This window comes from Kryptolebias marmoratus, linkage group LG21 (assembly GCF_001649575.2).
Source record: "Kryptolebias marmoratus isolate JLee-2015 linkage group LG21, ASM164957v2, whole genome shotgun sequence".
NCBI classification, from domain to species: domain Eukaryota; kingdom Metazoa; phylum Chordata; class Actinopteri; order Cyprinodontiformes; family Rivulidae; genus Kryptolebias; species Kryptolebias marmoratus.
This window is the reverse complement of record NC_051450.1, coordinates 12263263-12276221: the sequence shown is the minus strand read 5'-3', so window position 1 is coordinate 12276221 and position 12959 is coordinate 12263263. Positions and strand designations below refer to the sequence as shown.

At 40.9% G+C, this 12959-nt stretch overlaps 1 protein-coding gene across 1 annotated transcript; it reads left to right on the top strand.

The window, feature by feature from the left end:
• The first annotated feature begins 4319 nt into the window (after positions 1–4319).
• LOC108230495 (dermatan sulfate epimerase like) lies at positions 4320–11052 on the top strand. Its single transcript, XM_017406787.2, has one exon. The coding sequence runs from the start codon at positions 5371–5373 to the stop codon at positions 8998–9000; it is 3630 nt and encodes a 1209-aa protein (XP_017262276.1). The 5' UTR covers positions 4320–5370; the 3' UTR covers positions 9001–11052.
• Positions 11053–12959: the final 1907 nt, after the last annotated feature.

The window sequence follows — 12959 nt, the reverse complement described above, 5'->3', positions numbered from 1 at the left end:
TCTCGCAGGCACTTGGGAGCAAACAAACAAATCTTCAGCGTTGCAAATGACCATCCCCCCTCGCCCTGCGTTGTTGTCAAAATGAATATTCATCTGAGTACAATGCCATGGAGTAGTGTCCTCAAGTTGATTAACAATCTTTAGAACAGTTTCAGAGCAACTTCTGTTTTGTTTTCAGTAATTTTAAGCATAATTTAATCGCCCGTTCTACCCAAACCAGCTCCTCTGACTGACGGATCGTCCCACAAAGACTTTGAAGACCGAAGAGTTTGAATTTTCCTTCTGCCTCCACCCAGTAGGCCCAGTGCAGGAGACTGGCATGCTGAGCATCCCGAGGCTCTTTGGGGGAAATTGAAATTTTCTGCAGGGTGTAAAGGAAGGAAGTCTTTCAAGAGCCCGGTTCTCACCTCCCTTTGCTCCCAGCATGCCATATTTTTAATAAGGGACACAGCCTGTCACTGCCAACCTCTCCTTTCAACATGTACAGCTGGAGGTTTGTAAAATCCTAACAAGGAAAGCCCGAATTTGCAAAGCTTCAAACAACTTTCAGAAACAGCAGGAGAGCGAGAGTTGACATGGGGACACTGGTTGAGTCTTGTCAGCCAGTGGTTTGCTCAGGATCTGACGCTTTCTTCGTTCCACGTTTTCCTCTGATGGGAGATGCCTGAGATGACACGTGTCGACTAGGACTGAACAACAACTTGAGGAGTCCCAAAGGGACAAGAGGGCACTAAGAGCTGCTAATTCATTAAATCTTCAGTCTGGTTCTTTCAGAGGAATATGATGTATTTCACTCATACTCAAAAGTTCCAAGTCATTAAAAAACCAGAAACGCCATTAGCTTTGTTACTGCGCTCAACAATTACAAAATCTCACTGGTTTTCTAACTTGTTAAAAGGTCTTAACTTGGAAGATTTCCATTCTGAGGTAAATGGAGTGCAGCATTAATTAATCCGGTTTCCACATTGTGAAGATCAGGAGTTATTCTAGCAAGTTTGACAGAAAAAAAAAAAAAAACTTCAAATAGTGGTGTGCAGCAAACGCTGTTGTGGCTAAAAAACCTACTTGGAGAAGCTATTTTCTCCATGCTTTTCTGTGACGCCTAAGTGCAGTACAGTTTTATGTTGGCCTGAGCCTAATGCAACATTTTGAATGAAGCAAAAAATATATATGTATATATATATATATATATATATATATATATATATATATATATATATATAAAAATTGCTTGAGTGACAGTAAATTTGAAAAAAACTTCTCGCCTCCTCCGCAAGATCAGAAAGGGAAAACTGGAAAGGAAAAACAGCAGCCTTGACATCGCTGAGATGAGCTGCAGCCAGATGTGGTTACAACTTGTGTTCAACAAAAATATAGGAAGGCTTTTATGTGATCGCTGAATAAAAGATCAGATTCGACTGGAAAATGTTTACCAGCAGACTCCAAGGTATAAATACATAAGATACGATGACTAGGCATCACTTTTTAAAAAAAAAAACTTGTTGTTTCTGACCTAATGTTATATTCCAATGGAGATCATTAAAGTGTTGTTTGACTGATTTTTAACTGCCGATACCAAAAATGGAACATTCAATCCCGAAATATTTTATTTAAGTTTCAAAGTTCTCAGGCATTCTTGTGAATCCTAAAATAAAATCTTTGTATTTCAGAATGAATCAGACTGAGTTAAGTTGAAGATCATCATTACAGTTTACCCCGCGGAAGATTTTTTTGCATTTCCTCTCCATACCCCCTCAAAGAAAAGAGTGTGTTTCCTGCAGCGATCCAAAAAAGCCAACTGTGTTCCTGTTGCAAACTTTTGCCTTCAAGCTATGGTGAGGGGGAAAAAAAAAATAAAATCATGCAACAGTACTCCCTGAGGGATGCCGTGCTGCACAGCATGGGTGTGGAGTTGGTGCAGCGACAGCAGTCCTTCATTAAGGGGAGATGCTGCTCAGAAACCTAATATACACAGACTGACTTCACCAACGAGCACATGCTGACTGTTCAGACAGACGAATGTCACACATTTCCCATCAGGAAGGTGTTTCTGAATCATCAGATATCTTCTGCTGTGTCAGAAAATGTATTTCAAATGATGAGGAAAATATGTTGTAATGAGACGTCTTGATTAAACTGTAGCTTCTTTGATGAGATTTCTGTGGCAATGCTTTTTATATTCAGAACTGTTTGATCAGTCGAAATATGGGCTACGTCTAAATACTGGATAAAAAAATAAACACCACTTAGTGTTGTCTTTTTTTTTTAGCTTTATCGGGTTAAATTCATTATTTAACATTAACTTCATCTTTGATGATGCACTTCTTGATTTTGGAACAACTTTCTCCTCCATTTTTCTGGTTACCATGGTAACAGCCGCTACAACAGTAGAATTACAAGCAGGAACCATTTGGCTGTGTTATTACATTGTCTTCTTTATATGTTGGCTCTAATTTGACTAAACTTTTGAACGTACAACTCTCCTCGCATGAAGCTTGAGTCATATGTCTTTTTCATTTCCTGTGATCAAAAGACGAAAGGCGTTTTTCTCTGCGTCTGAGTATGTGTGCATTTGTGTGTCTGTTAGCAAAATATCTTATAAACCAGTGAATGGATTTCAATGAAACATTCAGAAAGTAATCACTACATGTACATTTATAACTGATTGAATTTTGGAGTTAACAAGGTTTAAACTGGCTACTGCAGCTATTCAAACTTAGCAAACACAGAAATGGCAATAACACTGTCAAGTTTAAGGGTAAAGAACTAAACATTTGATGTACTAGTAGCAGAGAGTCATCCCAAACATAAACTTTATGTGTTAACTCATTGAACAAGATCTTTGCCTAATATTTTGCTAATAACTTTTGGAGTCAACTCTGTCTGTCTGTTAGCAAAATATCTCATGAATCTCTGGATGAATTTTAATGAAACTCCCAGAATGTAATCTTTCAGTGTACGTCTACAACTGATTACCTTTGGGAGTCAAGCCAACTCGAGATAGCTGCCACAGCTAATCAACTTTAGAGCACACAAAAATGACTATATTTCACTGAATTTTGCAAATATTGAACCAAACTTTGATGTGGTTGTAGCTGAGAGCCTTTCATTATTTAGAAAATTTGTTAAAGCGTTTAGAACTTCATCATTTCTCAGATCTTAGTTTAAAACTCTGACACAAAAGGCGGCGGGCGATGTGCATGTCTTCAAAGAAAGCAAGTCCTCTAATTGCATCCATTTTTAATTCACAGAGTATTATTTCACTCTCACTTTTTGATACTTTAGGGCTGATTCACAGTTGTGTATAAGTAGTTATTCTTCCTTGGTGTTAATGGATGTACCGGCTGCCATTCTACACTATTTACTCATCAATAAGTAATACAGAGCATGTAATGAGGATAAGGATGGTATCCGGTAACTCAGAAGCTCGACACTATTGTTGGAGTCCAACCTTGGAGCTGCTATTTTTAAATTTCCTTTTCTAGCCTGCCTTTATTTCCACGTCTAGTCAGCTTTATCTTCTACACATATGGTTTTCTTAAAAGTACTTAGTTAAGCAGTAAACGTCTTGTTGTTAAGTTTGTCATTACACGTGTTTGAAGTTGTTTGAATACAGTACTTTTTCTGAGATGAGGCGTGAAACGTATTTGCCCAAAGACAGGAAAAAATGTACTTAGGTGTTAATTAACCAATCAAGGCTTAGCATTCCTTGAGGGGATCCATGTTGCCTGCCTCCTTTCGTGCAAGAGTTTTAGACTAAGATCGCCTTACGTTGAGAAGGGATGGAGTTACAGCCGTTTCGTAAATGACGCTCAGAGTAGCTGCTGCCACACCAAATTCTACTTTAATACCTGCAAAACTGACTGGGCTATAACCATTTTTTTGTTTTTTTCTAATCTTAAATGGGGTTTGACTCTAAAAGTAGATGCACATCCATCGATTACTTTGTAAGAGTTTCGTTAAAAACCTGACCCCTGGTTCACGAGATATTTTGCTGATGCTGCAGACAAATAAACACAGACGCGACCCAGTGTGCAAACCTTGCCTTTGGAGGTAGGAGATAATAAAGTTTGTAAATGTAAAAAGCTTTGTTGACATTTTTTTTACACTGATTAATAGTCTTTGCTGCCATCAAACTTGTATCTGCTTTGAATAAGCCTTTTTTATTACTGTTATTATTTAAATGATTTTTTGAGCTTTTGCAAAAGTGAAAATGGAAAAAGATATGTTCCTTTTAATAAGACGCATGGGTGGACGAGAGCTTTGCATCTTTGCAAAATAAGTAAGAACGAAAGTTTTCTTTAATACATAACATTTATTCAGCTGGAATATTATTTGGGGCTGAGACATGAGGCTGAGCTCCTGAAGTCACGGCTCCCTCTACAGTTTGTACAGTGGAAATTTTTCCATCCTTCACAGGAAAACAATCAAACAGACTGTGTTGAACAGTCGGGAGGACACAACGGGAGACGCGACGGGAGATAACACACACACACGCGCGCGCGCGCAATCTCTCTCATGTGAGGTGTGTGTGAAGCAACAGCGGGTCCGAGCGCCCTTCTCCAAAAGGGACGTGTTTCCATGTGGAATAACCATCGTTTCGGGATGTTTGCTGCAGTTTCCTGTGGACGGGCTGGAAAATGTTTCATTCTGTGAACACTTGAGGAGTGACGACAACTTTCCTTTAATCCTGTTGGGTGGAAAAAATAAAGAGGAGTGCTGTTTTTTTGTTTTTTTTTTTCCTTTTTTATACAATGCAAACAGTTCAGTGCTCCAGTCCGTCTCCGCGCACAGAAGCAGCGGAGAGCGCGGCGCTTGTGTGACGGAGGAGAAGCGATGTTCTCCGCGGAGATGCGCCCCTCGCCGAGGTTCCAGCCCGCGGATGCTGCAGCTCGGTCGGGCTGCTCCCGGAGCCTTTGGGTGGCTCTGATTGGACCGGACACGGACTGGGGCTGACTCTGATGTCTGTCCGGAGAGGGAACGTGCAGGGGAGGAGATCAATATGAGTTACTGGCAAGGCTGGAGATGCCAGTCTTTACGAGCAACCTGATTACAAAGAGGACGGACTGAGGACAACATGCGGACATGAGGATTTTTTTTTTCTCTCTCTTGGATTTAAACTGAAACCGCACCAGAAAGATTTTTTTTTTTTTTACATTCACTTTTACATGTTCTGTTGCCTTTTCAAACTGATTAAAACAGCATGTTTTGCACTCAAGTTTTCTTCTTCCTTAAACGGACTATTGGATTTTAATTTTGCTTAAGTTTGATGGACTTTTGAGCCTGGAACATTACAGCAACACATATAAGGAAGAGAACAATCAGTTGCTTAATTTTATAATATTGACAAATGTACTGATATCATGCAATATGGCTTATATGTGGGTTGTATATTTTTTACTCCCACTGTTTGCCCTGGGGACAGCTTTCTCGGGGGTCTTCAATGCCACAGACAGAGACATTTTTACAGATGACTTGCTCCAGGTCAAGTTCATACAAGACAGAGTGACGGAGCAGTGGAAACTCCGCTCTGCCGATTCTCACCCCAACCTATATTTTAACCAAGTGGATGTGTTGCACTTGAGGCAAAGGTCCTCCACCACCCACAGTCACATTTTTAAAGTCATTCGGGCAGCTGTGCTCACCATGCTGTCTAATGTCCCCTCTTACATGCCCCCTGTGAAACATGAGGAGTTTACAAGCAAGTGGAATGAAATTTATGGGAACAACCTGCCCCCCCTGGCTCTCTACTGCCTGCTGTGCCCAGAGGACTCTGCTGCCCTGCAGTTTCTTATCAAGTTTATGGATAGGCTGGCTGAGTACCCAGACTGGACGGTGACCAGCGCTCCAAACGATGAGGTCCCCATGGCGCACTCTCTGACAGGGTTCGCCACTGCTTATGACTTTATTTTTTCCTTCTTGGACGAGCGCAGAAAAGACGTTTACCTCAAGAAAATTCGCTCAGAGACAGAAGCCCTGTATGAGCTCTCTAAGTACAGAGCATGGGGGAAACAGTATCTCCAAAATCATCAAACCACTAATGTTTTAGCTATTCTGACTGGTGCAATAGTGGTGGGTTCACACAACGACCCCAAGTCAATGATGTGGAAACAAGTGGCAGTGAACTACATGGAGAAAACTATGTATCTTCTGAATCATATTGTTGACGGGTCTCTGGATGAGGGCGTAGCTTATGGAAGCTACACAGCCAAGTCCATCACACAGTATGTCTTTTTAGCCCAGCGTCATTTCAATATAGACAACATACAGAACAACTGGCTCCGGGAACACTTCTGGTTTTATTATGCCACCCTGCTGCCGGGCTTTCAGAGAACAGTTGGCATCGCAGACTCCAACTACAACTGGTTTTATGGGCCAGAAAGCCAGCTGGTTTTCCTCGACACATTCGTCATGAAGAATGGGACAGGGAACTGGCTGGCTCAACAGATTAGAAAGCACAGACCCAAGGACGGTCCCATGGGGCAGTCCTCTGCCCAGCGCTGGGCCACACTACACACGGAGTACATCTGGTACAACTCCCACCTCACGCCGCAACCTCCCCATGACTTTGGCAAAGTGAGGATGCATATTTTCTCAAACTGGGGGGTTGTTACATACGGAGCCGGGCTTCCCAGTGGCCAAAGTAATACTTTTGTCTCTTTTAAGTCTGGCAGGCTGGGTGGGCGAGCAGTCTATGACATTGTCCATGACAAGCCTTACTCCTGGGTGGACGGTTGGAACAGCTTTAACCCTGGTCATGAGCACCCAGATCAGAACTCCTTCACATTTGCCCCTAACGGACAAGTGTTTGTGTCTGAAGCACTTTATGGCCCAAAATACAGTTATTTAAACAATGTGTTGGTGTTTAGTCCTTCTCCTACCAGCCAGTGTAACAGTCCATGGGAGGGTCAGTTAGGGGAGTGTGCAAAGTGGCTGCGCTGGACTGATGAGGGCGTGGGCGATACCAGAGGTGAGGTGATTGCTGCCTCCTCACATGCGGACACTATGTTTGTGAGTGGGGAAGCTGTGTCAGCTTACTCCCCCGCCATGAGATTAAAGAGCGTTTTCAGAGCCTTGGTTCTCCTCAACTCACAGACATTGCTGGTGCTTGACCATGTGGAGAAGTGGGGTGATTCGCCAGTGACGTCTCTCAGTGCTTTCTTTCACAATCTTGACATCGACTTCAAATATGTTCCTTTCAGATTTATGGACAGGTACAACGGTGCCATGATGGATGTGTGGGATGCTCATTATAAAATGTTTTGGTTTGACAGCCAGGGTCACAGTCCTGATACCAGGATACAGGAAGCAGAGCAGGCAGCAGAGTTTAAAAAGAGGTGGACTCAGTATGTCAACGTCACTTTTCAGATGACAGGCACAGTCAGCAGAGTAGCTTACGTGCTGCATGGGCCATATGTTAAAGTGTCCAACTGTAGATTTATAGATAGCAGCAAAAATGGTGTGAGACTTTCTTTAACCATAAATAACACAGAGAAGATTGTCTCTGTAGCTACAAACTATAACGATATCGGAGCAAGGTTGGCTTATTTAGGATTCGGCGGGCACAGTAAAGTAGAAGATAGATATCAAATCATTAGATATGGCCTCGGGACACAACTCATCCCCAAACAAGTTAATAGTGATAGTCAGCTGTTTGACATTGGCTTTACAGTTAATGTGGTTGCAGGGGTTGTTCTTTGTGTGGCCATAGGATTTTTAACCATGCAGAGAAAGTTTTATGTTTGTTTCAGCCGTCTGATGCGCTACGCCCTCCTCTCTGTGCTCATTCTCTGGATAGTCGAGCTGCTGTTTTTGTCTAACAGCTGTGATCAGCTTCTCTGCGGGGTAAAATGGAAAGGTGCGGATGCCAAAAGCGAAGTAAATAAACAAATCAGGCTGTACGAGCAGCATCATCTCCCCCTCCCCACCATTGTCATCACAGCTCTCCCTGGATCAGGGTCGGAAATACTCAAGCACCTTTTCTACAATAACTCAGACTTTGTTTACATAAGGGTTCCCACCGAACATGTGGACATTCCTGAAACCGAGTTTGAGTTTGACTCTCTGGTTGACAGCTGTGAGTGGTCGAGGACAGATGTCGTGCACGGGCGGTTTAAGATTATCCAGGGCTGGCTGCATTCGCTGGTGCACAACACCAAGCTGCACTTGCAAAATATTCAGCTCTTAGAGGGCAGCAGGGTCAAACAGCCCCAGAGAGTCAGCCCCTCTAGGGACAGGAAGAAAAGATCCAGGAGGAAAGAGCAGTCTGCATCTGAGCTTAAGGGCAAATTGAGGACCAGCCTGGACAGAGATGCAGAGTACGTACGAGAGATGAGGCGGCATGTTTCGGAGTACCCCAACGCTCGGGTGGTCCTCAACATGCGAAGTGGGAGCTGGACACTTAAACTGCCTTTTATTCAGGAAGTGGTGGGCCCTTCTCTGAGAGCAATCTATTTAGTAAGAGACCCACGGGCATGGATTTATCTCATGGTTTATAACAGCAAACCCAGCCTATATTCTCTCAAAAACATCCCGCAGCACCTGTCCTTGATATTCAAGGAGGATTCTGTCAGGGATGGGTGCCCAGCTGTGGCCCCGGAGTTTAAAACCATCCAGAGGCTGCTGTCCCATTCTGAGACAAACCCTATTTCAATTCTGGCCCATTTGTGGCTAGCTCACACGGCAGCAGCTCACAGGGTCTCTGAGAGTCTCCCCGAGGAGTCATACCTCCAGCTGAGGTTCGAGGACGTGGTCAACTTCCCCCAGGAGACGGCAGAGACAATACACACTTTCCTGGGGGTGCCTGTGTCCCCTGCAGCCCTCAATCAGCTTATATTCACCACCTCCACAAGCCTGTACAATCTGATGTATGAAGGGGACATCTCACCAGCCAATATCAACATATGGAGACATAAAATGCCTCAAAAGGACATCAGATTGATAGAAGATATTTGTGGAGGAGTAATGAAGAGGCTGGGCTATGCCAAGTTTGCCAGTTAACTGCTGCTAGTCAGCTAATATAGAGCTGTCATGTTTACTGTAGCTGCCAGTCTTTTATTGCACTGACGTTAAAGTAAAAAAAAAAAAATAAATAAAACATGTTAACAGCCGAGAAACTTGGTATCATCTCTGTGTCCAAGTGTTTTCTCTCAGCAGGGGTGTGATTAAGGACTTGTACATATTATTTTATCCAGATGCCTGTGAGGGATAAATATTTTCTTTTATAGTTGTTGGGAGGAAGCTTATACTACTGTTTCCCCCTAGCAAATGCTCATGTTTACTCGTAGCACTCGTTTATTGAGTGAGATTTTAAACCTTTGCTGTCTTACACGCAGAGGAATATCACTGAATTTCAGGAGAAATGTCTTCAACCTTCAGAATAGCAGCTGACTTATTTTTAATAAAAGTTTATTTACTGTCTTAGTTGAAGATGCAAAGTTAGAGCTTTGTTTTCACTGCTAATTTGTGATGTCAAAAATGTTTGTGCGTAAATCATGTCGGTACTTATTCACTTTACTGAAATATTTGACTTTTTTTTTAAAGTGAATTTCTTTTGAATTGTTATGAGCAGTTATTATGTTATTGGTTGTAGAAAGGTCTTTGAAGGATTTCCTTTTGGACAAATAGAGTTGAAATTTGACTGGATGGGCGAGTTAATGTGTAGTCCGAGAGGGGCCAAGACAAAAGTGGTTGCTTCCATCTTTAAACTCCAATCTCAAAAATTTCATTACAAATGCAGTTTTTTAGCCATTATATTCACAATAATTTTGCATGTGACAGTTATTTACATAAAGGTTTATGGTTATATGCAAGTGCAAACAGCAGCAGCATCTAGCTGTGCGATGAGAAGATGATCACATATTTTTTGTCTTGGTCAGATTAGCTGTTAGCTCGTCACTTAAGTCAGAATTAAACTCCGACCGCCAAACTGAGATTGTTCAAAGATCTATTTACAACAGGCAAGATATCAATTGTTTATAACCACAGAATCCCACTTTAAAAGATCGGAACTATCACTTTAGTTCCTTCTTTTTTTTTTGTCTGGAGAAAAATATTTACTGGTTTTGGATCAATGTGTTGCTGCATTACGAAGCTCACAAAGGTGTTCTGTGGACCAGTTTGGCTTTCAGAACCTATGAGTGCTTTTTCCCTTTAAAATTGTAAGACAAAAATGCTGCAAGCCGAAGGGAAAATAGACAAACAAGAAAACTTTATTGATAGAAACATAAAAATGATTGTATTTTTATTACATGAGTAGACAGACTTTATTTTAAAGCTCAAAGATGTCATGGTGGTTGTGTGGCTTAGCACTTTTACAGGGACTCCTTTGATTGATTGTATGTGGGAGTCTGCATTTTCTAAAGCTACTTTTTACTGTATGTGCTAAATTAGCTTAGAAATATATATCTATATATATAAATAAAAAAACTGATGATATAAGTTCTTGGAGAATGTGAGTCAGAAGTATTTATGGGTTCCAAAGACATATATCCCAAAGGATCGAGAATGAATATGAATATTATAATGACTCCCTTTAGCATTTATTGAATCAGAGGGAAGTGCTTAATGGGGATCAAACTGGATAAAAAGAGAGAAAACTGTCAGCTCTGACACATTTCTACTTAATGAATTTTTAAAGCATTCCCTTCAGCTACTCATATTCATCTGCGAAATGCATAACTGAGGCTGTATTTTATTGTCGTAAAATCTTCTTTATAAAGAACCAGAGGAAATGCAAACAGCCCAAGTTTCCATTTCCTGAAGTGTTCACTTGGATAACCAATGATTTTTTTTTTTTTTTTCCAGTAAAGAGTACGGCGAGCCCTGCTTTGAACAGGGGCTGAATTAAAAGTAAAGCCAAAAAAAGAAAGAAAAAATGCGAGAGACCGTTTTTTACTCTGTGATGTTAAGCCGCCGCTTGGGCAAAAATGTACGCTACTCAGTCTCGCTTCAGCATTTTTGTACTGTAAATGGATCATATGTAACATGCAGATGGTGCGCTCCTTTATGAAGCCACTTCTATCCATAGACACACAGAAAACAAACAAAAAAGGGGGAAAAATGGTAATCTGTTCTGTTTATTTTCTTCTCTGTAAACACAGAAACCTTCGGCTGGTTGGAAAGCCCGTTTGATGTTCGTGGTCTTTGAATGTGTAGACTTGGCAGACATGCTTTCACTTTGGTGTTGCAATCCTGTTACCAACTCTGTTTTTGTATTTGCTCGTGGGGATATGGTTCCTTGCTTCTGTGGCCTTGAATCACAATCGTTTCCTTATAAAGGTCTGCTGTGGGCTCCGGAGCGGGAGGTGGCGGTGATGTTAAGAAAAATAATAAATACATGAATATATTCGCAACCAGTCTTTGTTTGAATGCGCTGAATTATGTTGCTTTGTGATAATTTCATGTTTCCTGTGATTGCACGGCACCAAACCAAATTGTGAGCCAGCTATTATCTGTCTTCAGAAAAAAACAGCAGATACTTTAAATTTAAATTTGCACATGTTTGTAGCCACTAAGAATGCTCTAACCAGCGAGTGCCGTGTTTGCTCATGCAGATGTTTCTCTCCTGCCACGATTGCACCCCAACACCTCCATATTATTAGACGTGGATGACAGAAGCTTAATTGTTTATGCGGCTGATGTGTGTGACGAGGAGCAGGCAACAATTAAAAACATGTCAAAAAGTTCTTACGCCGTGCTCCAACTGGAGAAAGCTTCGAAAGAGCAAACACTGTGTCTCCTGTCTCAGAGTGTTGAGTCAGTCATCTGTTCCTGATCCCTCCTGTAACAGTGGAATGCTTGGCAGAGTCCTCTGTACCTAATCCTTCTGCGAAGAGGAGCGTTATTCACAGAAAAACCTCGGGCAAATGTTTTGGAAGAAGGATTCTGCTACAGTGGACTTGCACTCGCTGGATGCTAAGTAGCCTGCTTTGATTAATTCTGAGCCATGAGTGATTGGGAGCATTAGCGTGCATTCATTTCGGTATCAGCGTTCAGTTTTACCTCACAATTATTCAGCTTTTAGAAGGAGGCGTGTTATGACAGCTAATAACCTCAGAATCATGCAATTAGGAGGGGACGTCCACCTTCCTTCATTTGTGGGAATTTTAAACATTATCTTATTATTAAGATTTACTCAAAGCAAAAAAAAAAAAAGTCTTTGTCTTTATCACTGTGAAGCATCAGTATTATTTTCTGTTTAAGAACTAAATATTAAGATTCACAACAACAGAACATAAAAATTACTGAGGTTGTTTTACAACATAAATCTGAGAACTACATAGTTGAATTAAATGTAATTAGAGCTGAGTGGCAATTGGTTGCTTAAATAATTTGCTTGCTTTCAGTAATTTAGATATGCACTCGGCAATTCACGACTCATGTTTGCAGGTGAGATGATGTCTTACTCAAAAAGATGTTCTGTGTATATCCCGCAAATTAACCACAACATTGAAGGGAAAAAAAATAAAAGGGAAAAATTATAGCGAGAAATTGTTTGGCTCCATAATTAGCATGCCTTGTGATTGCAATATTTGCTTAATTTTACTGCAAAGTCTTTATATTACATTTAGAGATTAAGTCATTGACAAGTATTTGCTCATGTTAAATAATCTTTGAAAATTAGGGGTGAGTGGTTAATTAGTACATAGTTTTAGGATTATCATGGGGAAACAAATCCCTTAACAATGACATCTAAACTGTCAAATAATGCAAAATTACATTTTTTTTCTCCTCTGACTGACAATTCAATAGCCATTAACTATAGATTTTAAAATTAATACTTTCTAATATGACCAGAATGTGGGGGTCAAAGACTCATTCAATGTGCAGAATTGATGTTTAATTGCCTTTTGTTACAAAGTTATAGTCACTTCATTTTTTATTATTTGATAATTGATGATTTAAAAATAAGACTCCTGTCCTCCAGCAGTACAAAGATTAGTCCTTAATAACTGACA

Bases quoted from the DNA above. Each gene is read 5' to 3' on its own strand.
- LOC108230495 (XM_017406787.2), top strand. From the start codon at position 5,371: ATGGCTTATATGTGGGTTGTATATTTTTTACTCCCACTGTTTGCCCTG.